Below are 23,044 nucleotides of genomic sequence, written 5' to 3' on the forward strand. Positions count from 1 at the left end.
TCTAACACCCACAGCTCTCTGCAGTAGCTGGTGTCCACAGGCTTCATCTACTGGCCTCAGAAATGAGGAAGCGTCTGATTCAAGTGTTTGGTTTCTTGATCTCAACGCTGGGATGGCTGTTTGTACTTTGCACTATGGCCATGGACTATTGGAGGATCGTTCAAATAGGAGGCCAGGGAGGTTCCTTCATCATCAAGGTAGCCTGGTACTGGTCCAACCTTTGGAAGGACTGCTTCACCGACTCCACAGCAGTGACCAACTGTAGAGACTACGCAGTGCTCTGGTCTGTCACAAGTAAGTGATCTGCAGCACACGTTCATATCTGAGGAATGATGTTTCATAGTTTCTGTCTTTTAGTGTTAATGTAGCCTTGTATTTGACTTAATTGACTATAAGTAGTCTATGACCCCATGAAGCACTGCACTGACTGGGCGGCGGTGGCTCAGAGGTAGAGTGGCTGTATGGTATAAGCGCAAGGTTGCCCTTTCGAACCCGGGCTCCCCCAGAGTTAGTGTCGAAGTGTCCTTGAGCAAGACACTGAACCCCTAATTGCTCCTGATGAGTGATGACTGTGCAGGTTGGTGCCTTGCATGGTTTCCGTCGCCATCGGTGTATGATGTGTGCGTGAATGGGTGAATGTAATGCACAATCTATATAAATGCACCATTTACTGACTGCACTGGTTACTGCAGAAATTCTTCTTGGGTTAGTGATGCATGAAATATTTGCTCACACAGATATTGTGAGGCCTTTTGGATAAATGTGCCCTGCTGGCCCTATCAGTTAATGTTTCAACAACAAAACCACAATGTCCAATATTCACTTCCTGTATTGGACATCATACATACTTTCTCGTAGCATAGAAAGGAATCACGTCTACCTTCTTCCTAATCAATGTTCAATTATTGCCACTAAACAGGTGGTTCTCAAAATGGAGTCTGGGGTGTTCCAGGGGGCCCCCAGCTAAATTATGGATAGGTATAGGAACAAAAAGGACCCTTACACGCCTGCAACTTGGAGAGTGCACAAATCGACACGCACAGAGTTATGGGGGTCCTTGAAATTAAATGGTTTGGGAACCACTGCACTGAATTAAACAACCCTAGTTTTGATTATTGTCATAGAACAAAAGTCTATTAAAACTGAGACTTTACAACATGATGCAACATTATTTACGATGATAAATGTCATGATAGAAATACATAGCATTAACATGACTTTTGTTTCTTCACAGTTTATGTCCAGGCAGTGAGAGGCTTGCTAATGTGCGGTTTAACCCTTGGGTTCTTTGGTGCAATATTTGGCTTTCTTGGGATGGAATGCACATATATCGGTGGAGCGGAGACGACCAAGGACAAACAGTTACTAGCCTCGGCAGTGTTTCATTTTTTTGGCGGTGAGGGCAACACGTGATGCACTAGAAGAGCATAAATGACATAAGTGTTTTGCCCTCACCATGTCTTGGTTTAACCGAAACTTCCTCTTCACACAGGTATTTCTGATATAGCTGCCTACTGCTTATACATCAACAGAATTGCCAGGACAACCTTTGGTGCCAATTTACAGCCAGGAACGTTACGGTACAGTGAGTCAATAGTTTGAATCTCTTCTGGCAGTGGCACATAGTAGTACAAACCAACACATCACATAATGATAGTTTTTCTACTGCTCTGTTAATGTCAATGTACAATATATTGTATGAATTAAAATAACTCCTTAGGTAAATGTGTTCTGATTTTAATTTCACCCTAATGGCAGATATGACTTAGGAACTCCGATATTTCTTGGATTGGTGGGAAGTTTCTTCATCCTACTTGGAGCTATATTTTATGCTGCCACGGTGTACCGGGTAATCATCCCTAAAAGGTAATACACAGTAAAATCCTACAAATGGATATATTCACACTCAGGAGTTTACTGTGTTGATTCACTGTCTTGTTGTTTGTGCCTTGGCTTACAGGACAGTGGTGTACGCCTATGCACCACGCACGTACATGGCTCCTCGCACTGCAGCAAGAACATATACTGGATACTACAAACCTGGAGGAAGAGCATACACTGAATACTACAAACCATATTCAAGTAGGCAGTACGGATCGTATGGATCCAGCAGCTCCAAGGTCTCAAAGCTCTCACAGACAACACCCGAGAGAATGTCAGAAAGAGATGCGTTTGTGTAGTTATTACAAATCTGTCTGACTGACTTGTGATAAAAAGTAATTAGGATGATGGTGCATGTGATGGATAATATGGACTATACTATAGGTTTTAAATGATGAATAATGTTTCTTCACCTCATTTTGTACAATTGTAAATCATTAATGCTTTCATGCTCCTGTAGTGATTTGAGAAAGTTCTGTTTACTTTTTGTTTGTTAATTTCTTTTAAATAATTTGTACACATTGATTTGCAACTTTTATGACAGCCATCTAATCTTAATTCAAATCATACGAATGAAACAAATAGTAGTCATCTCGTTTTTATTCATTAATAGTCATTAATAATATATAATGTACAACAGATGTGCAGCCAATCATGTAACTAGTTTAACAATGTAAATATTTCTATGTGCTATTTACAATTAAAAGTCACGTACAATATTCTCTGTTTCACACAATTGTTATATAAGGACTTTTAATAATATATTATTTTGTAAAATGTCATCCATTTGTGTAAACCTTTTTTGATTGGATAATTATCAAAGACTTGAATTATGTTTAGGAAAGGTAATTTGTTTATAGCAGATTTCATGTAAGGCTTGGGAAAAAAGACACATGTTCTGTACGTTTTTCTATATTGTACTCCTATGCAATGATTTATATGTTGTCCTATAAAGTCCATGTGGGCTCTATACTATAGGTCCTCTAGTATTTCCCTCTTCATCAAAGAATTAAACCAAATAAATAGGGTAAATACTAAATAGCTGATGTATGAGCTCAGAATGTGTTGCAAGCAATGTGAGATTTTAGATCTGCTATTCTTGCAAACTCCCCAGAAAAGGGATGCTATAGGGTTCTACAAAATATAGCTTCAAATATTTTTAACATAGCCTATACTGTAAGCAAATAATATATCTACTGTAAAGACGTTGCATTTAAATTAATCAACAATCTCAAATACTAAATAAAATAAATAAACGTACCGGATAGAAGTTCAAATGTGACCTGCATATTTGGTGGATATAGGTAGGGCTGTCACCGTGTCACGATCATGACATTTTACTTGACGATTAATTGACATACAAATAATCTATTTAATTGTGTTTCTGGTATTGGATATTGGATTTATTTATTTATTTTACTTTGTAAACAAACATTGCACAGGGTAGACTGTACGATAAAACAAACGTCAATAGGCTATACAAAGAAATGACTGACAAGTGACAATGATCGGTATCGATAATAAAAATATAATATAGCCAGAATATGCTGTATTGAATAATTTTATACCTTCAGAAATAGCCTAAACAAGCTCACAGTGTGTTCCGAACTTCAGATGCAACGTGTTGGGAGCATTCAAACATTTTGACGATTATTATTTTAATATTCCAAATAATTGTGATCAGGCGATTAAATGTAATAATTGTAACGGGCCTAGACGCAGGTGGACAACTGCCCATGCAGGTAATGGAGGAGAGGTTAGACATAAATAATGATATAACATGTTTAACTAAAATGCATGTGGTCACACCTCTTGTCATCACGGCTCCATACTGTATATGGTCACGCCTTGTGACATCACGCCTCATGACACGTCATGCCACCATATATGGCGCCGGCCAGCAACTCTACATCTGACCTCAAACCTGTAACCCTTAGATCTCCATATATGGAGCTTACCTGTTCTGACATTCCATTATGTTGATCCTCCCCACCCGCCCTTCCTGTTCGACATTCCATATGTTGATCTGACCTCATCAAACCCTGTACACTCAATACACACTCCATATATGGCCAGTACATAATTCATTCCATATCCTGATCCCCCATGATAAAGCACCAGCACTCGCCCAGCAGAGATTGCTGCCACAGTGCCACTTGGATGTGATTTGGTGCAGCAACAATCAAAGAAACAAAGAAACAAACCAAGAACCAAATAGAATAGGCTAGGCTTCCTCCTGGGTACCATATCAATAACAAACACAGCCTGTCGTCAAAATGACCTTCATAGAACAAAGGGAAAAAACTCTTTGTCAGCAGTAGGCCTACAGCTTGGCTTGCTCCATCCACACATCCAAAGCAAGAGATGTGATTATATACACAAACCACATTCTGTCTCTTGTTTCTGGTTCGGCCTCACCAGCATGTGTGTGTGTGTGTGTGTGTGTGTGTGTGTGAGAGAGACAGACAGACAGACAGACAGCACTTCTGATTTGTGGGAGGGTATCGCTGAGCTCACTTTCTCTCACTCTCACTTTCTCTGGTCATCCACAGTTTAGTCCGACGTCCGAGACAGCGGCAACAGTTGCCCATGTGTCATTATTCCTCTGCCTTGCTTTTCTGTTTCTCTGTCTAGTTGTTGAACGCTCAGAAAGGCAAGCATGAATTACAGGGTTGTGGTGATGTACATGGAGATTGGTTGCTTTAGTGTTTGTGTGTGTGGATGGATCCTGGTCTGCTCCACCATGGTCACAGAGATCTGGACCTGGTCTGAGGTAGACAGCATTGTTCTGACCACTTCTAACTACTTCTCCAACCTCTGGAAGGATTGCGTATCTGATTCGACAGGAGTCTCAGATTGCAAGGGAATCCCATCTATGCTTGCACTGAACTGTAAGTGAAAATGTTACTCTTCCCAAGGCAAACAGACTGTTGCCTCAGACAGATTCAGTCAAAGTATTTTTTATTTAAAATTTGAATATTTTTCAATGATGTGCATTTTTCTTTGTTAAGCCTAATTAAATGTATACTACATGAAGTTCACCATACGATTTTCATTGTGTCATTTGCTGTTATGCTAGGACAAGCCGTACAAGTCTAAATTAGGCTTTACTTTCTTGGACAGGGGACATTCACATGTGCCGCGCACTTATCATCACCGCTATTATCCTGGCATTCTTTGGATCGGTGCTTGTCATGGTGGGTATGAAATGCACCAAGATCGGGGGATCAGAAATTTCAAATGCAAGAGTGACTTTTGCTGCAGGGATGAACTATCTCATCTCAGGTAAATATTTGCACAAGTTTTTTTTAAATGTATTTCTCTCTCTCTCTCTTTCTCTCTCTCTCTCTCTCTCTCTCTCTCAAAATTCACTGTAAGTTGTTGGTGCTAATTCTGCTAAACGTAAATGTTGTACCTCTACCGTTATAGGGTTGTGTTCTATGATTGCATTCTCTTATTATGGGAACAAAGTAAGAGCAGAATTTCAAAACCCTGACTTCAGAGCTCAAAAGTATGTAAAAAAACCTAAACATCAAACAAAATGCATCCAATATTTACATGAAGTAAATAAATACAGTGCTTGAACTCTGTCTTTATTCCCAGATTTGAAATAGGAGTTGGTGTGTTTATCGGCTGGGGGGGCGCTGCACTCCTTACTGTTGGGGGTCTTATTATGAGTAGTTTTGCAGGGATGGAAGGGTGCCAATCAAGGTAATTTCCAACAAAACAATGATTCATGTTCAGTTTAGACTCAGTAGACAAAACCACTGAATACAAATGTAATACATTTCACAGTACAAAGAGAAAGGATCTGCCTGCCTACGGGATCCCTGAGGCATACACAGCTCTTCCACCCAAGCAGACCTACGTGTCTCCTGCTCAGAGTGAACAGAGTAACAAGACAGCAAGTACAGCCAGTGACATTTCTGGAATCTCAAGGAGCACCAAAACGTCCAGCATCAATTCCTATGTGTGACTTCTGGAAAGTAACTTGTATATATAAGAGTATATTAAATAATATTGTACTGTATGTGACAAGATTTTAGTTTATTTTTTAATATATTTGCACTCTCATATAGTATAGCCTGTTTTATCACCACTTTTGTTTTATTTTCAGACACAAGACAGTACAATTGTGTCATTTACAACTGAGACCCTCCAGACTTAGTAAACAGGACTTGTGTTGGTTCTCTACTTTGACCACTTTTTTTTTTGTCATCAAAGTTTTTTAATGATTTTAAATAAAGCATACAAAAGTCACATGACTTACACAAAAGAAAAAGACAAGAAAACAAAGACACAAAACAAAACAAAACACACCTAGCAGTCAAAAAAAAGAAAACCCCTGGACAACACCCCTCCACACTCTGTTGTTGACACTCATGGTTATATCATATGTAATGTACAAATACAAAATGTTACAACAATCCTTTGATATATAAATAAAAGTAGTCCCATATCTCCTGGAACTTCCCTTTGACATTATTCCTCCTGGCAATTGAGTATTCAAAGGATGCCGTTTCAGTCATAAGTTGGGTCCAGTCTGTGATCTCTGGCGTAGCAGAGCTCTTCCAGTTTCTCAGTATCAACCTAGCTGCAGTAATAAGGCCTGCAGTCACCAATGCATGTTGTGCCTTGGTGACCCCCTGTGGCAGCACCGTGCGATCTCCCAAGAGACATAACCTTGGGCATTCTGGTTTGACCACTTATTTGACCTGACCACCTTTTTCCATCTACAACACCTAATTTATTCACCAAGAATAGCCGATCTACAAGCTCACAAGTTCACAACGCTGTAGATCTGCTACTTTTGGCTCATGTTTGCCCCAGAATACGGATGCTGGGTTTCAAGTGTTTAATCTAATTGCATTTCATTACCTTTGATAACTCTTTATTGGTGTAATAAAAATAACTGTATACACAACAATATGGGCTGAGTTTGGGAAAATACATACTTTCGTTTGGTTCAGTAGCTATTGACAGCTACAGTTTGTTAAATAACATAAAGTGTCCTGACCCTGACAGGCTCCAAATATGGAGCTGGCCTGTTCTGACATCACAACACTCCATTTGGGCATGCCTGACAAAGAACTCCTTAGGAATAAAGGGACAGAGAGACAGATACAGAAATCTCCATATATGGGCATAAAAGGGGAACAGACAGATGGGTGGAACAGGTACTCTGACACGGACGGGTACAACAACAGGACACAGAACTGGTAATCCAGCTTGTCAGCTGGTGTCGCGGGTTCGAGTCATGAGCCCGGCGACCTTTGCTGCGTGTCTTCACCCCCATCTCTCTCCAGCATTCCTGTCAAACTACTGTAAAAATCTATCACTAAAGGCAAAAAGCGCAAAAAATATCTTAAAAGAAAGAAAAAAAGAAATCTCCATATATTGACACGGGTACAATGGGTATTGCATAGCCGGGTGGGGCATGGATCTCCAACTTCCATCGTTACAAGAACTCCATATATGGGTATGGGACATATAATAACTTGGTGGGGCATGCACTTCCAACTTGCATCGTTCCAAGTCTAAAACGGACCGATGGCAGGCCCCCCCCCCCCCCACACACACACACACACACAGTCACACACTGCCTCAAAGTGCAACAACAACAAGAGGAGAGGAGACTGACACATACTATCTACCAACATAGGACCTAGCTCCTTTACAGTGATGGACAAAGTGGCCTTCAGTTCAGTAGGCCTATTCAAACGTATGCTACGAACTAGCCTACATTTTTAATATCAATGCATTGCTTGAAATGTAGAACATTTCCCCAAAAGCTGTAAACCAGCAATTTTCGAAAATAGTGAAAATAGCATAGCCAGCCAGACTGCCTACTACAATATTTGAATTTGAATTAATCCATATATCTTTGTCAAAAGTGTAATATGATGAGACTGAGTGAAAGTCCCTTCAATAAAAATCTGAAACAACAAAAACTAAATCACTGCATGTGCATGCCTCTCTGCTCTGCCAGTTATAGTGTCCGTAGCCCACCCACTGCCTGTGGTGTTACTATGTTAGCTGTAATGCTTATTGCTTACCCATACTTCCACAGTCCCCACTGCCCACTTCTCTTCTGCCACGCAGGGCCCAGTTGTCCATATTCCACTGGCTGTACCGTACGCTGCCGTGGCTCCTCTCCGTTGATCCAACCGTGGTGGGAGGAGTTTTCCAGCAATCCAACCAATTATAGCCGACCACGACCGGCCGACAGACTTCACTAGCCTGTCCAGACCTGACAGAAAAGAAAGTGATGTCAAATGATACTATCCTGAATAGCTGCTGTCACCACATGGGACTGGCAATAGTAAATAATACGCACTTCAAACGACACTAACGTTAGCTACTTTATTTTTGAATAGATAAAGTGACAGAATCATGGTTTCAATCGACCATGTAGCATACAGAATCTTGACTTACATCCCATATGTGCTTGTTTTGATTGATCTGCGATTCGAAGGTAAGCTTATACTGTCCTGTATAAAGTTAATATTACACAGTGTTAGTTTGAGCTTTGACCATTTGTCATGAAGGACAACTACACTGCAATACGTAGCTCTTTGACTTGTATACGGAAAGGAAAGGATTAGCTTGCTTGTTAGCATGTGCAACTTTATGGTTGGATTTCAGATTGACCTAGCAGATATAGCTACTTGCTAACGTTAGCTATGGTTTGTTTCACATGGCCATATGTTGTGTAGTGTAGCCTCTGCCACATCAAATGCTATATCGTAATATTCACAACTGTAGTGACAACTGACACGGTTAAAATGCCATCTCTCCAAAGAGCAGGATGAGGTTTCAGGGTGTCCCCATGCTAAATGATTGATGGTTAGAACTAAGGAACCAAATGGACCCTGTGGGTTTGCAAATGAGATTGTACATATGGTATGGCCAAATTCCTGCCAAACCAGAGGTTCTTCAAATGAAAAGTCGTTGCTGTGAGGGTTAATTTCTGTTTTTCAGGAGTGAAGTGTACTAGAGATGGGAGTACTGTGGAGAGCCACCTTGAGATGGGAAAGAAACTCCTCGCTGCTGGCCAGTTAGCTGATGCCCTCTCTCACTTCCATGCTGCTGTTGGTAGGTGTTGAGGAATTCTGGATTTATCAGGCTGTTTGGCAAACAAGTATTTCTAAGATAGAGGTTTATATCATGTGAGAGGCACATGATACAGTATATAGTGGTCATGATGACCTGTGGGTATCATGTGCTATCATGACCTGGTCATCCATCCATATACACATAGATAGGTGGGAACTTGTGTCATAGCTTTACTCAACATAACAATAAATACTAGTGATGCACCGAATATTCGGCTAAAATGGCTAAATATGCATTTTCGGCATAGGTATGTTAAGTGATAACCACTTTCAACATGGCATTATAGGCAAAAGCTTTCTAAATCTTTCAAATTTTCCAAACATCTACAAGCTTGTAGGTCAACAATCTTTGCTATTTGTTGTACAACAAAGTATTTATAGTGCTTAAGTGGCATTCTGGACTAGACCTGTCTGGCTGGAAACATTGTGGTTGCAAGGACTGCATTTCTGACCTTTCAGATACAGGACTGTGTCACAGTCATTACCCGGTGATTGAGAGATTATTTATTCTGTACTTACTCTGTATAAACATACTATTTTAACTAGTGATGCCCCGAATATTCAGCCGCAGAAAATGTTCGGTTTCGGCCCGAATAGGCAGAAAATATATCACCGAATAGTGTATGCAATTAATGCATTCAAAAGGGCTGAATAAATGTTTTATGGACCCATAATAGTGATTATTTTTTAAGTTAAGTTTTGCCATAATCATTCATTTTAAATAAATCAGGTAGCTTTAAGGTACGGCCATGACAGCAATGGTAGGAAAAAAGATGTATAATATTAATCATATTCGGATATTCGGTATTCGGTTTTCGGCCAACTGTTTCCTATATTCGGTATTCGGTTTCGGCCAAGAATTTCAATTTCGGTGCATCCCTAATAAATACCAGGCCAGCATGAAGTAGCGTCTTGATTCTATAATAGTCTGATTATTATCAGACTCTACATAATCATAAGGCCAACATAGTCGGTCAGTCTAACAGTGAAAGATGGCCAATCAAAATGGTTGTTTTAGAAATTGTCAATGTTTACAGTAGATTATTCCCATGGCGCTTTAGGACAAAAAAAATGAACTGCATTGATAATGTTTGGTTAGTAATGATTTTGTTTACTCTCTTCTAGATGGAGATCCTAAAAACTACATTGCATACTACAGAAGAGCTACAGTTTACCTAGCCATGGGGAAGTCAAAATCTGCTCTGCCAGATTTGAGCAGAGTCATAGAACTCAAACCAGACTTCACCTCTGTAAGTAGTACACATCACTTACCCCATTTAGGCCTGACGTCAAAATTAAAAAAAAAATCTTCTATTCTAAATTCTGACAGTTTTCTGAAATACCCATGTTTCTATGTAAAAAATAGCAGACCTACAAGTTCATAGCGAGCCACTCGGTGGCGCACTATGAGCTTGTAGATCTGCTATTTTTCAACAGCTAAATCACACCAAAAGGGGTTCCCGCCTAGAATGGGTTAATAGCATATGCATGTTTTTTAGGAACCTGTGTACGAAAACTCCTTTGCACACAATTATGTACACATTTTGTTTCTCAAGTTTAGTCAGTTCATGTCAGCCTTAACCCATTCTGACCTGAGATCAGATTCATACAAGGTTTCCGCCGGACACACACTGGTCTGATGAACCCATTCTGACCTGAGATCAGATTCTAAAAATGTCAGTCGCTCTTTGATTTTTCAAAAATAGCAGACCTACAAGCTCGTATCGCGCCACTCGGTGGCGCGATATGAGCTTGTAGATCTGCTATTTTTAAATGGCTAAAGCATAACATGATGCTGACACCAAAATGGGCGCCCGGTCAGAATGGGTTAATTATGCTGGGAAAGAAGTACGTTATATCAGCTGTGCCGCTGATAGACCTAGATTACTTACTGTATACATAAACATTGCAACACATTTTCCACCCGCTTTAAACAGGCAAGGCTTCAGAGAGGAAATATCCTTCTGAAGCAGGGGAGGCTGGACGAAGCTGAGAGCGACTTTAAGAAAGTGGTGAGTGTAACAGTGATATTGTCCATGGAAGTAAAGAGTGACTAACTGTTGTTGAGTTATTCACCAGGAGGGGTCAGTGTTTGTCTGCAGGTCTAGTCTAGTGATACAATTAATCTATTGGTTCAGCCTAAAAGTAAACGGGAAGGTTGGGCTCAAATTTAATCTGAAAATGTATTAATTGAAATTACCTGCTACAGTGTAGCAGTTACAGGCAATTATAAAGCAATTATAAAGCTATTGTTAACCACATAATTGATTGGAAGAAACCTAGTAGTTGTGTGTTTTCTTCTACTGTATATACAGGATATATGGTGCACACTGGTATATTATTGTAATATATTGCAACATTCAGCATTTTCTGGCTTTTAAGGAGTTCTATATTAAGCGTCCACAGCAGCCTGTAGATATTAAAGTTGGCAGCCATAAACACAGAAGCACCCAGGGGGAAGTGGACTAAGTAACGAGAGGAGACAAATCCGAGTTGTTGTTTGACATAAAAAAAAAGAATGGGTTCCCAGATTGCATTCAAGCAATCTAAGGCACTGTTACAACCGAAAGATAGTCGATCTACAAGCTCACAATGTGTCGTGACTTGTGAACTTGTAGAACTGCTATTTATGTTTTCTAAAAAAAATTGTTAAAAATAATCGTGATGTTGTTTTGAAGTCATTATCGCCCAATACCAAATGTACAGTTACAGTAGTACGTCTGACATTTTCAATGTAGGTGGTCCAGAACTCTTAGATTGAGTGCCATTGGAAAAACGGGAACGCTGTGCATTCATAACATAAGTCATAATCTAAGAAGGTGAATAGTATTTAAATTGGTAGCCAAATCTCGTGTTGGCCTTCGGATATCATTTCAGGTGTTCATTAAGGATTAAGAGTGGAATGCTGTGAGAGATTTTGCATTACTATTACCATTATGCAGAGAGATGTCGCATAACACTGCCAGAAGATATGAATGCCCTTGGTACTGATCTCCATTTCTTTGATAACACTTAAAGCTCTGTTCTTATGCCAAGAACAATGAAGTGGTAATCCCTCTTGAGAACGCTGGTATGAGGTCAGTTATTATGTATTGCCTGAGGCTTGTGGAAGGTCTCTGCCATGAGAATGTAGGGCCTAAAATCCCTTTATAAAAAAATAATGCATAAGAACCCATCATGCTAACCTACATAGTTGGCATGATTTTGTCTCTTTTTAGTATAGCAGTCGATTTATTTGTAAACTGTAATATGAACTTCAGGTAGTTTGGGTGGAAAGGGTATGTCCACTAAGCTATAATGCCTTTTGGATTAAATGTAAATACTGTTTTTAGTACATTGGTGTGGAAAGTTTTATAATTGAAATCAACTGTCATAACTCCAGCTTTAAGAGGGCACTGAGCCATATTCCCAGCAGAGGGCAATAGGCATTTTGACTAGCACCGTTTTATGTGGACCATATTTTGCCAGTATGATGTCGACGGGCCTGGCTGGAGGTGCACGCTGTCTTGCTGTTTCAGCAGTCCAATACATTGGCATGGTGTAATGTATCACATTTATTCATTACCCTCTTCCCAGGGCTGAGCTAGCAGGAACACTGATAGGAGAGCCAGGTCTATTTGTAAAGGATGTGCCATTAGCTGAGATTGCTATCGTGAAGATGACGACCTTCTATGATGAGGATGATTATAGTGTAATAGGGTTCCAGGGAACGGTAAGTAAGCTCTGCCATGATTGGCAGTGCTTTTAAGAGGTAAACTTGGCACAGTCTTGTCCACTTTGAGAGAAGTCAGTAGACAGAACCAAACACTGTGAGTTGCTAATCTACAGTATATTCCTCACTCCTCTAGTGCCAGCCTACTGCTTCTCTTGCTTCCTCCCCTGTGCAGGTGGTTAAATTGCTTTAATCACCATACATGCTGATGTAATGCCTTTCCTCCTCACTGTGCTCAGCTCAAATCCAGGCCCAGTGAAAAAGAGGAGGAGGAGGCTCAGAGACTGCTCACCAAGTCGGACGAAATTCAGCGGCTGGTGACTCAAGCACACCACAGCTTCAACAGCAAAGATTATGTGACCGCCGCTATCCAACTGGATGCCATCATTGAGGTGAGTACACTACTGTACAATCCACAAAATGGACCCTCACAGGCTCCATTTGTACAATCGGAGTTAAATTAACACCCAGGATTCTATTATTGCAGTGGTTCTCAAACTTTTTAATTTCAAGGACCACCAGTGTGCAACTCGATTTCTCAGCGCTACATACCCGTAAGCGGTCCATTTGTAACCCCATTAAAGAATCCTGAGGCTCTCCAGACCCCACTTTGAGAATCGGTGCACTATTGTACCAGGCCTTGCCTACAGGAAACACCAAGTCTATTTTGTGCCTGATCTTCCTGCCGTCCTGCCACTGTAGCAGATTGTAACGGTAAAATGCTACATGCATGTTGTGACATTTGTAACTGAGGTTTAACCTCTTGTCTATTGCTCTTCCAGACCTGTGTATGGGATGTGACCTCTCGCGAGCTGCGGGCAGAGTGTTTCATTCAGATGGGCGAGATGGGGAAGGCCATCAGTGACCTTAAAGCCACGTCAAAGCTGAAGAGCGACAACACTCAGGCTTTCTACACACTTTCTACCATCTATTACAACCTCGGAGACCACGAGATCTCACTCACGTAAGACCCATATCATATCAGACCGGTGCCAAAGTTATTTATTTCTGAACAAATGCATTCGAATTCCTATAACAAGAGTCAGATGGCACCAGAAAATCAAAGAAATATGAAAAATGTCTACTTTATTTCAAATAATACAACATGGATGGAATTCTCAATGAGTCACCCCAAAATGTTGGTTAAATTATACCATACACCATACCATACAACAAAACCAATGAGATCTATTATATAAAGTACTGGACTGATTAAAGAAGGCTCATGAGAGTTAATCATTGATTTAAACATTATTTCCAGTGAGGTACGTGAATGCCTGAAGCTGGATCCTGATCACAAGCAGTGCTACAGCCACTACAAACAAGTGAAGAAACTCAACAAACAGATCCAATCCGCAGAGGAGCTGATCCAGGAACAAAGGTGTGTGTGTGTGTGTGTGTGTGTGTGTGTGTGTGTGTGTGTGTGTGTGTGTGTGTGTGTGGTGTGCATCCTGAAATGACTCAACTCTCAACTGCTGCCATTCACTGAAATATGAAAGCATAATCTACAGTCAATTTGAGAGATTCCATGGTAGCGGCTGCAGCAATTGTGTTGTTTTCCTAGTGTTGGTGTGTCAATTAAAATGCCCACCTGCTTGCTGCATTTCAGGTACGAGGACGCGGTGAACAAATTTGAGGCTGTGATGAAGACTGAGCCCAACGTGCAACATTACAAACACCTTGCCAAGCAGCGCATCTGCCACGCCTTGGCACAGGTACTGTGCCTCCTCATTGCTGCCTAAACCTAAACCTTTTGAACAGTTTTCTGAAAAAAACGATGTTCCTATATCGGTGAATCTCAAATCATTCATGTCAAGGACCCCCAAAAATATATGTATTTATTTGGCTGTGGACCCCCATCTCAAAATATTTTGTTACAGGGAAAAACGCAAAGATTTGAGTTTTCTTGAAAAAAAATATATTCAAAGATATACTATCTTTTTCTATTTTTGAAAGCCAAAGTATAACATAATGCTTTTTAGCTCAAATCTAAAATGACACTTGCTTTCCCGGTTTTAAAGGGTTAAACTCACTGTATTTTCTAATCCATAACTTTGAGGATTCATTAAATGTAGCTATTGTGCCGATTCACAAGTTGTCTCGAGGCAATGATGTATAGAGCTGAGGTTTAGTAATCCATGTAGACAAAGGACACTCAGTGTGTGTGTGTGTGTGTGTGTGTGTCTGTCATGTGTACTGCACAGGGCCAGGAGACCAGTAGGGCGCTCTCGGTGTGTAGCGAGGTCCTCAAGTGGGACCCAGAGAACGTCGACGCCCTGAAGGACAGAGCGGAGGCCTACATCCAAGATGAGCAGTATGAAGAAGGTATGGTGGCTGCCGAAAGGATTCTTTTAGGCTAGCCTTGGTTGCTGTTAAATGGGATGAGTGCGTAGTTTTACTGTATCATCACTGTTGCACACAGGCGCACAGCACACGATAACGTACAGTAGAACCTTGATTACATCCACTAAACATACATTCTTAGTCAAAATTCATAGTCATTTTGTCCACCACAAAAGTCAGTTTGAATTGTAATAAATCCAATAAAAATTACCATTAATAGATATAATGGTCAAAAACGTATGCATAACTGTTTAAAAAAGCGATTTTAGTTGAATCATAAGTTTCGGCAGAAAGTGACACTTAAATATTGCACATCTGTTAAGGCCTCCCGGTTATCCAATATCATTATAACTATAAAGAACATATCCCCCCTCTGGGCAGGAACACAATGTGTTGGAAGTAAGCACAACCTGAGTGATCTACAGCTGTCATGGCTCCCAGGCTGGAGTTGAGCACCGCCACTCGTTTATCATGGCCATTAGTTGCCGTTTCCAACACGCACAAGTGTAATGCATCTCCAGGCAGGCTGTGGAAGAGACGAGCTTGAAACGATGTTATCCCCTATCAATTAGTCCAGCAATAACGGTCGTTGGAATTTCAAGGATCAGTCCACACTTTGTCGGACCATCTGCCTTCCCAAAGGTATGGCTCCCCCATATCTTGCAAGTATGATTGAACCCTACAAACCCTCCCGCGCACTCAGATCAGCCAACGCAGGGAAGCTGGAAGTACCCTCACTAAAAACGCCGGGACAACGCTCCACACGTCCCAGACTCTTCTCTCTTCTGGCTCCAAAACTGTGGAATGCACTTCCCATTGCAGTCAGAACTGCAGCATCACTCCCAATCTTCCGCCGTAGTCTGAAAACCCACCTTTTCAGACTCCATCATGGCCCATAGCACTTACCCTACCCCCTTAGATAGCACTTCTGTAGACTTAGATAGCATTTGATACAGACTTATAGCATGTTATGTAGACAGCACTATAATTGCATTGTATATAGTCATAGCACGCCATAGTACATAATATGTACTATGGCGTGCTATACATATATACTACTATGCTATACATATTATGTATAGCATAGTAGTATATATGTATAGTTTCATTATATAGATATTCCACTGCTACTTTCTTAGCTTACGCATGTTTCATGATAAATGCTTTTATGTGATGTATTCCCATGCTTTTGTTCTTGCTTAATGTAAATCGCTCTGGATTAAGAGCGTCTGCTAAATGCCTAAATTGTAAATTGTTCCCTCTCACCTGGCTGCATTTGATTTGTCAAACCTTTTTGAATTTTTAATGAAAGCCTCCTCTGTGTGTGTGATCAGTGAGCACAGAACACCAACATAATCTCGAGACCTGGCCATTAATAGACTATGCCTACAAGTTGCTTTTCATGTCCTTTCCAATTGTTTAGTGGCCATTTTGACAAATTGACCATTAATAATCTCACCTCAGACAGTTGAGCAGAAAATAATGAAAGCCCAGGCAGAGGCTTCTCTCCCTCAGCTCTGCAACTACAGGGAATGTTTGCTGGGTAGATTTCCATTAACACATTATCTGCTTAGGCGTGAACACCCCAGCAGGTGGAACAAAGCGTCAAACCTCACACAGGCTTTTAAACTGTCAGATTCCTGTGGACCTCGCAGCAGATTGTAATAACTCAGGCACAGACACACACGCACAGACACACCTCTCAGTACACCTCACATATTAAACAAGCCTCAAATCTTCACACACTTATACTGTACCATGAATTTTCTAAAGATAAACAATGTGGCTGCATAATTCACACTACGGTGAGGTGATTACCAACTGTCTGTACCAAGAATAATAGTTGGGGCAATATCATTTTTGGAGAGGGTAGATAATAGGGAAAATGTTGAGTGCCATTCGTATATCAGTTGGGTGAATCAATAACTGATGATGATCCTTCTACATTTGCAGCTATTAATGATTATGAAACAGCTGGCCAGCACAGCGAGAATGACCGTCAGATCAAAGAGGGCTTGGAGAAAGCTAAACGGCTACTCAAACAGTCTCAGAAGAGGGACTACTATAAGATCCTTGGAGTGAAGAGGTACAGTAGGCAATATTTGTGCTAACTTTACAATTTATGGAAGCCCATTCTCACCACTTAGTAAAAATGTAAAGGCCTGAATTGCTCTTCTTTTTATTTCAAATTCAATGTCATATCCCTGAAGTATTAATCTCACAATTTCAAGAACAAAACTCAGAATTCAGAAGAGATATTCTAATTCTTGGCCACAATTTACGAGAGTAAAACTCTGAATTCTGTGATATAAAGACAGACGTGTGAGGAAATGGCATGCCATAACAACTGGACTGTAACAGTAGATCATAGGAAATATTGTTTGTCGTCTATAATTTCTTTATGCATCTCTTGTCACTGTGACAGAACGGCCCAGAAAAAGGAAATCGTCAAAGCCTACAGGAAACTGGCAATGGTGTGGCACCCAGATAATTTCCAGAACGCGGAAGAAAAGAAAAAAGCTGAGAAAAAGTTCATAGACATCGCTCAGGCCAAAGAGGTGCTCACTGACCCAGGTAAAAGGCCCAAGGTCTACATGGACTCTGCAGCTGTCTGTCAGGGTAATGCCACTCACCCAGTGAATGTCAGGACAGGCTGAATGTCAGACTGCATCAGAGCACTGAGGAGATGATGTGAACTACAGTTCATTACTGTAGTTGTCACTGTTTCCATGTCAATGTCTCCATTTTGGAGACCGTCCATCAACGGCTCCATCAGACATACACCACATAGATGGTCCTTTTTTTGTTGCGTTATGTTTAAGAACACATGAACAGCATGATCTCTAGCATGATGGGTGAGTTTGTATTTGTAACCTTCCATGTTAATATGTAGACCTGTGTGTGTGTGTGTGTGTGTGTGTTTCTGCAGAGATGAGAACTAAATTTGACCAGGGAGAGGATCCCATGGACCCAGAGAGCCAGCAGGGAGGACATCACCATCACCAGCACTTTCATCAGGGTTTCAATCCCTTTGGCTCTGGACCCTTCAACTTCAAGTTCAACCACAACTGATAAAAAAATCACCTCCAGCACAGCTGGAGCTGTATTGTATTTTTTTACCTCCCGATTTAAAGGGAAAACACCAACTTGAAGAATGCCGGTTCATCCCGAGAGTCCTACAGTTTGTAGTACTACAACCCACAAGTGAATTCTTAGTGTTTTCTCCACACCAGATTTCCAAAGCATTTTACTATTGGGTTATCAATTCTGACAGGGAATAAGGTCTGTGGTTAACATAAGCCTTTCATGTTTTGTTCTGTGACATACAGTAAATGACTGTTAATATTGCAGCCATGAATTTTGAAAATGTAATGTGCTTTTTAACATCCAACACTCTAGCATCCCTATTCTGGGCATGTCAAATACTCAGCAAAATTAGGTGAACGTTTGGCCAAAAAAGCAGATCTACAAGCTTGTGACGAGTCACAAGCTTGTACTGTAGATCAGCTATCTTCGCTATTGATGTACAACAAAGTATATAGGGTTTAAGTACCGGTAGTTAAATGTATGTTGTGTGAGAAAGAATCATTTGTTATGATTTGTGGAAATTGAGATTTTGTTGAAAAAACACATTATCCTAAACATTTGTTGCCCACAGTTTGTTTTAATTTATCCAAAACCCAAAGTAAAAATTCCTTTGCAAATCTTTGGTGGAAACCATGGCAGAAGTAACTTTTGGGTTGGCCTACAAAAAGACGTCATTCCTGTAGCAAACTATTGACTCGCAGAGAGAGAGGTCTTGGAGGAAACTGTGACATTATTTCCAGAGAATATCAGCGATGTGTCCTTGAATGATACAACGTTGGATTCCATGCTGCGATAAAGCCGTTTCTATGCCAAAAACAAAGTATGCTGTGTCTGATGCAGAATTTACCTGCAATGATTTAAATCAAGGGTAAACGTTTAATTCCAAAGCAATGACTGCTTCCTGTCGGAATTGTACACTGAAATGTACATTCATTCTTTAATGTGTACAGGTACACATTCATAAAAGGTACACATTGTACAATGGTATTTTTTTTTATATGAATGGAGGTTTTGTTCTGAATTGTAAATAAAGATCTATTTATGCTTAGAATGGGGGATTATGCTTAACTTTTTTTTTAATTAAGGATCCACTCCAGTTAACTGCTCCAGTATTAAAATACAGAAGCTTCCCATGTGATCATCTTTTGCATCAATCCTTTTCCTGAAACACATCCAGCTCATTGTATTCAATGTGGTTGCACTACTTCACAAAATAGTATTTCATAGATTTAATTCATGTGATCTTTTAAGTCCACAGCCCTCATCTGAGACAGTGAGCGGGGAAGAAAATTGTACCATATCAGCATAATAGATTTATTGCGACATCAGAAATTACTTTCATTGACATGTTTTAGTTTAAAATCATACTAGTGTAAAGTTTAAAGAAAACACTTTAGTACTGACTGTTGGTAGCAAAGATAGATTTAATTTCTCACATTTTAAATGACAATTACGTTTCCATTGGACATCCCAAAATGTAAACAGAAATATAAGCTGAGAGCAGTTCCTAGACCCACTACTTTCAGTGACAAAAGCACCTCAGTGGAGCAGCAACACTTATTCGGTTCCTGAGTAGTATTGTGTATTCAAGCCAGGTATTGAAAATTTAGGTTCAAAATCTAATAGTATTTGATGTACCGGCTGTATATAAATAAGATGTAAACATACTGTAATAACTTAATGCTGTGTTCTTGCTACCTAGAACTGTGACATCTGTGGAAATGAGGATTTGTTGTTCATGCGTGACCTGACCTACCAGGTCCTATTAGACCTAATACAACATTGCATCACAGAGCTAGAGATGGTTAATACAGCTTGTTTGGCGGCTCTGGCCCCTCCAATGTCAAAACGTTGCCACAGCAGTGCAGGAAACATCACATAAGTGTAAACTCACAAATCACTCACAAACATTTTGGTTTAGAATCAGAATCAGCATCAGCTTTATTGTCACATCACAGTTTTACAAATACAAACGGGTTAAATTTGTTTTTGTGCATAGTTCCCAAAAACTAATTTCACCCACTTTTTTACTTGTGAAACTGTGATGTGATAATAAAGCTTGATTTAGGCATTTCAGTCAAAGGCAAGGTGCTGTTAAGAGACAAATCAGTAACAATGACTCATTAGAACATGTACTGTACAGTATGATTTGTTGAATGTGTGCTTCAGAATGTGATTTATGATTTAGAATGTGTGCTTGGAGTGTCTTCTAAAATTAGGAACAAATAACATGAACCACAACATTTATAGACAAGTTTAAAATGTATGTACTGTATGCCTCATTCATTTGATTGTTTGCTTGTTTCAGTGCAGTTTGCCTTTCATCTTCAAACAAACATCTAATAGCGGTAACCTCCCTGAAGTCTCTCGTTTATTTTATAACGCAGAAAGTCAGCTACTAAATAAGAATACCACATGTCAAGTGCTAAGTTACATCACATCTGATACTGTAAGACACACAGATCATAAAAATTGTGACCCCTTCTAAAAATAGAAATATTTCCGATAATGCTTCAATCTTTCCCACATCAAAAGGTGTAACCTCCATGGCCGAGTTTTGAAGGAAATACACCTCTTCTTTATACTTGTACATCTTCAAGCTTTTACAGGAGGATATTGGGTGCAAATTGCTGCCTCTTTCCTCTTCAGCGTAGTGGAGGCATTCGCTAGAGTTCATCACGCTGGCTGTCTAGAATGCAAATGAGTAAGAAAATGTAGTTACTGTAGAAAAGCCATGGTCAGGTAAAAATAGACCAGACCAGAAGAGCCTTTACAGTAGACAAACACTGACCAGGAATTGAGAGAAGTTCAGTCTTTGCTAACCTTGTTTTTGTTCTGAGGGAGTAGGCGACTGTCTTTTTGTTTCCGTGTCTCCCTGTTCCTCGACCTGTCTCAGTAACTGCTTGATCTCGTTGTCATAGTCAACCCACTCAGGCACAATCCGTGCTGCTGCAGTGAGCTTGGGCTCCTTGGTCTTTGGGTTATTGCACTGCAGAACACAGAGCAGACAAAACCCATCACTCATTCCACCAAAGTGACTATTTAACAACAAGCCGGTCCATAATACACCCCCCCCCCCTCCACTGTCTGTGGCAGACATTTAACTCTGATCAGATTTCCTGCTCTGTTAAAAGAACATCAGTCTGTGTCTCATGTGACCGAATTGCCAATTGATGCCCCATTATAAAAACGAGAATATTATTCCCATTTTTTTGACCACTCAAACTTAATTAAGTTTAAAAACATGCAACATCCTTTTCCTGTTTTCTCTTAAAATGCTGGGTAACGTGGGAAACGTGAGGAGGAAACGTAGATACTGCCATGTGCCAAACCGCCCCCTAAGGTCTTGCACTGCTGGCCTGCTCGCTTTGCCTAAAAAAATGGCAACTAAAAAATACGGGGAAGCAGCTTTTTGCTTCTACGGGCCGACGGCATGGAACAAACTCCCACTGTACCTTCGACAGGCAGCCTCTGTAGACATTTTTAAAGCACAGCTCAAGACCCACTTCTACACCCTTGCTTTTAATTGATCTTTTATCTTGTTATTCATGTCCTCACTGTATTGCATTACTGCTTGTTTTTTAATGTTGATGCCTTGCTTTTCTTTTCTTTTTTTCTCCATTGCTCTGTAAAGCACTTTGAGCTGCATTTCATGTCATGAAAGGTGCTATACAAATAAAGTTGTATTATTATTATTATTATGTGTGTGAGAGCATACAGTTCCATCATTCTAAGCAATCTGCACTAGAAGTAGCCTGCTAAACATTTCGTTTTAATCAGGATGAAGTTTCCCTTCAGGGTTGGAGGGGAAGGTGCAAATTGGTGTTCTAGCCTTGGTTGCGAGAGCAGGTAAATATCACAGAGGAATTTCTGAGCCATTTATCCAGAACTCCCATTTAGCTATTTAATACCCCCTGGTAACACAGGCCAGGTCCTATTTAGCCTCTGACAGTTGGAAGCAAATCTATGGTCTGTGGGCCTCACCAGGTCTATGGTCTTCGCTGTGGCTTTGGAAGTATCATCGCACCAAGTCTCACACCACAGCCACTCCTGGGGCAGAGACTTAATGGACACCTGATGAATCATGTTGTTGGGGAGGTCCTGCGGAAGTCCACCAAACAGAAATGTGGTAAACACAAAGGCACGTTCACATGAAACCATATCAAATTCAGGAAGAGTTGACAGAAAGTCCTGTTTGATGCTGCTGTTACCTGATCCAGATTAGACAGACTGTTGGGGTCCTGACTCAGGGCTTGATACTGGCCACGTAGTCTGTCCCCAGCTGCAATCTTACGGAATTTCTTTAGGTCTACTACATAAAGAGCACTTGAGGGAGGACGCAGTGAGTGCAGTAAAAGAAAGTGGGATAGATAGGAAAGAACGCAGGTGTTAGAAAACTGCTTCTTGATGCGGTACTGCATACCCACAGGGATACCTTTAGCTAGTATCACTTTATGAAGATATATGTCCAGGCCAAATTCTAATAATTGTATGTAGTGGTGCATCTGATATCCTTGGGTGGCACCCAATGGGTGCAAACTAACCACCGTGCCTTCTATGATATATCAGGTCTGATCACACAGACTGAGTTGCACAGCAGCGTACCTGCCGCTGCCTTGTGTTTTCATGTGACTCGGTGGCATGGATCAGCTCTCTCCCTTGCTGCTTTTTTCTTACCTCGCACAGCTAGACAGCACACTGGTGTCCAATAAAATCACTGTAATTTTCCTCCCCTTTCTCACTCATCCAGCGGCACAGTCAAGCTTTTCTAGCTGGGCAGCTTCCTTTGCTCAGCAGAGCTGGTGGCTGCCAGCTGATTAAGCCAGCACTCAGCACCATGAGCCTAGCGAGGAGCCCCTGCATTTTGGTTTTGAAACTTAGGGCCATCTCTTTGGCCGAGTTCGCT

The 23,044-nt window shown here is 40.6% G+C and overlaps 4 protein-coding genes across 7 annotated transcripts in view; 3 read left to right on the forward strand and 1 right to left on the reverse strand.

The window, feature by feature from the left end:
- LOC310867429 (claudin-10-like) lies at positions 1-3,318 on the forward strand. Of its 2 annotated transcripts, XM_083777518.1 has the most exons (5): positions 1-294; positions 1,235-1,396; positions 1,493-1,580; positions 1,759-1,866; positions 1,961-3,318. In XM_083777518.1, exons 1-5 carry the CDS (start codon positions 63-65, stop codon positions 2,178-2,180), a joined length of 810 nt encoding a protein of 269 aa, XP_083633644.1. In that variant the 5' UTR covers positions 1-62; the 3' UTR covers positions 2,181-3,318. The 2 variants fall into 2 exon arrangements, with proteins under 2 accessions (XP_083633644.1, XP_083633645.1); XM_083777519.1 differs by lacking the exon at positions 1,235-1,396.
- Positions 3,319-4,453: 1,135 nt separating this feature from the next.
- On the forward strand, positions 4,454-6,085 carry LOC310866449 (claudin-10-like). Its single transcript, XM_083776067.1, has 5 exons — positions 4,454-4,772; positions 5,005-5,166; positions 5,311-5,392; positions 5,485-5,592; positions 5,677-6,085. The coding sequence occupies exons 1-5, from the start codon at positions 4,541-4,543 to the stop codon at positions 5,855-5,857; spliced, it is 765 nt and encodes a 254-aa protein (XP_083632193.1). The 5' UTR covers positions 4,454-4,540; the 3' UTR covers positions 5,858-6,085.
- Positions 6,086-8,105: 2,020 nt separating this feature from the next.
- Positions 8,106-19,189, forward strand: dnajc3a (DnaJ (Hsp40) homolog, subfamily C, member 3a). The gene is made up of 12 exons (XM_083776290.1): positions 8,106-8,356; positions 8,863-8,976; positions 10,122-10,246; positions 10,934-11,008; positions 12,948-13,100; positions 13,491-13,672; positions 13,970-14,089; positions 14,318-14,423; positions 14,913-15,033; positions 17,005-17,137; positions 17,477-17,625; positions 17,981-19,189. Exons 1-12 carry the CDS (start codon positions 8,275-8,277, stop codon positions 18,121-18,123), a joined length of 1,503 nt encoding a protein of 500 aa, XP_083632416.1. The 5' UTR covers positions 8,106-8,274; the 3' UTR covers positions 18,124-19,189.
- A 353-nt stretch (positions 19,190-19,542) lies between these two features.
- uggt2 (UDP-glucose glycoprotein glucosyltransferase 2) overlaps positions 19,543-23,044 on the reverse strand; it is a 59,654-nt gene continuing 56,152 nt past the window's right edge. For all 3 annotated transcript variants that reach the window (XM_083777409.1, XM_083777411.1, XM_083777410.1), the window contains 4 exons: positions 22,350-22,464; positions 22,123-22,239; positions 20,962-21,127; positions 19,543-20,827 (listed from right to left, as the gene is read on the reverse strand). In XM_083777409.1, the coding sequence (XP_083633535.1) occupies positions 20,805-20,827; positions 20,962-21,127; positions 22,123-22,239; positions 22,350-22,464 (421 nt within the window). In that variant the 3' untranslated portion in view covers positions 19,543-20,804. The remainder of the gene's footprint in view (positions 20,828-20,961; positions 21,128-22,122; positions 22,240-22,349; positions 22,465-23,044) is intronic.

The sequence above is a fragment of the Protomyctophum parallelum genome (assembly GCF_964188405.1).
Source record: "Protomyctophum parallelum genome assembly, chromosome: 11".
Classification (NCBI taxonomy): domain Eukaryota; kingdom Metazoa; phylum Chordata; class Actinopteri; order Myctophiformes; family Myctophidae; genus Protomyctophum; species Protomyctophum parallelum.

Excerpts from the sequence above, each read along its gene's own strand:
- LOC310867429 (XM_083777518.1), top strand. The coding sequence starts at position 63 with ATGAGGAAGCGTCTGATTCAAGTGTTTGGTTTCTTGATCTCAACGCTG. Across the intron at positions 295-1,234 it reads AGTGCTCTGGTCTGTCACAA|TTTATGTCCAGGCAGTGAGA; the intron begins GTAAGTGATCTG and ends GTTTCTTCACAG. Across the intron at positions 1,867-1,960 it reads CGGGTAATCATCCCTAAAAG|GACAGTGGTGTACGCCTATG; the intron begins GTAATACACAGT and ends CTTGGCTTACAG.
- LOC310866449 (XM_083776067.1), top strand. The coding sequence starts at position 4,541 with ATGAATTACAGGGTTGTGGTGATGTACATGGAGATTGGTTGCTTTAGT. Across the intron at positions 4,773-5,004 it reads ATCTATGCTTGCACTGAACT|GGGACATTCACATGTGCCGC; the intron begins GTAAGTGAAAAT and ends TTTCTTGGACAG. Across the intron at positions 5,393-5,484 it reads CCTGACTTCAGAGCTCAAAA|ATTTGAAATAGGAGTTGGTG; the intron begins GTATGTAAAAAA and ends CTTTATTCCCAG.
- dnajc3a (XM_083776290.1), top strand. The coding sequence starts at position 8,275 with ATGGTTTCAATCGACCATGTAGCATACAGAATCTTGACTTACATCCCA. Across the intron at positions 13,101-13,490 it reads AACTGGATGCCATCATTGAG|ACCTGTGTATGGGATGTGAC; the intron begins GTGAGTACACTA and ends TTGCTCTTCCAG. Across the intron at positions 17,626-17,980 it reads AGAGGTGCTCACTGACCCAG|AGATGAGAACTAAATTTGAC; the intron begins GTAAAAGGCCCA and ends GTGTTTCTGCAG.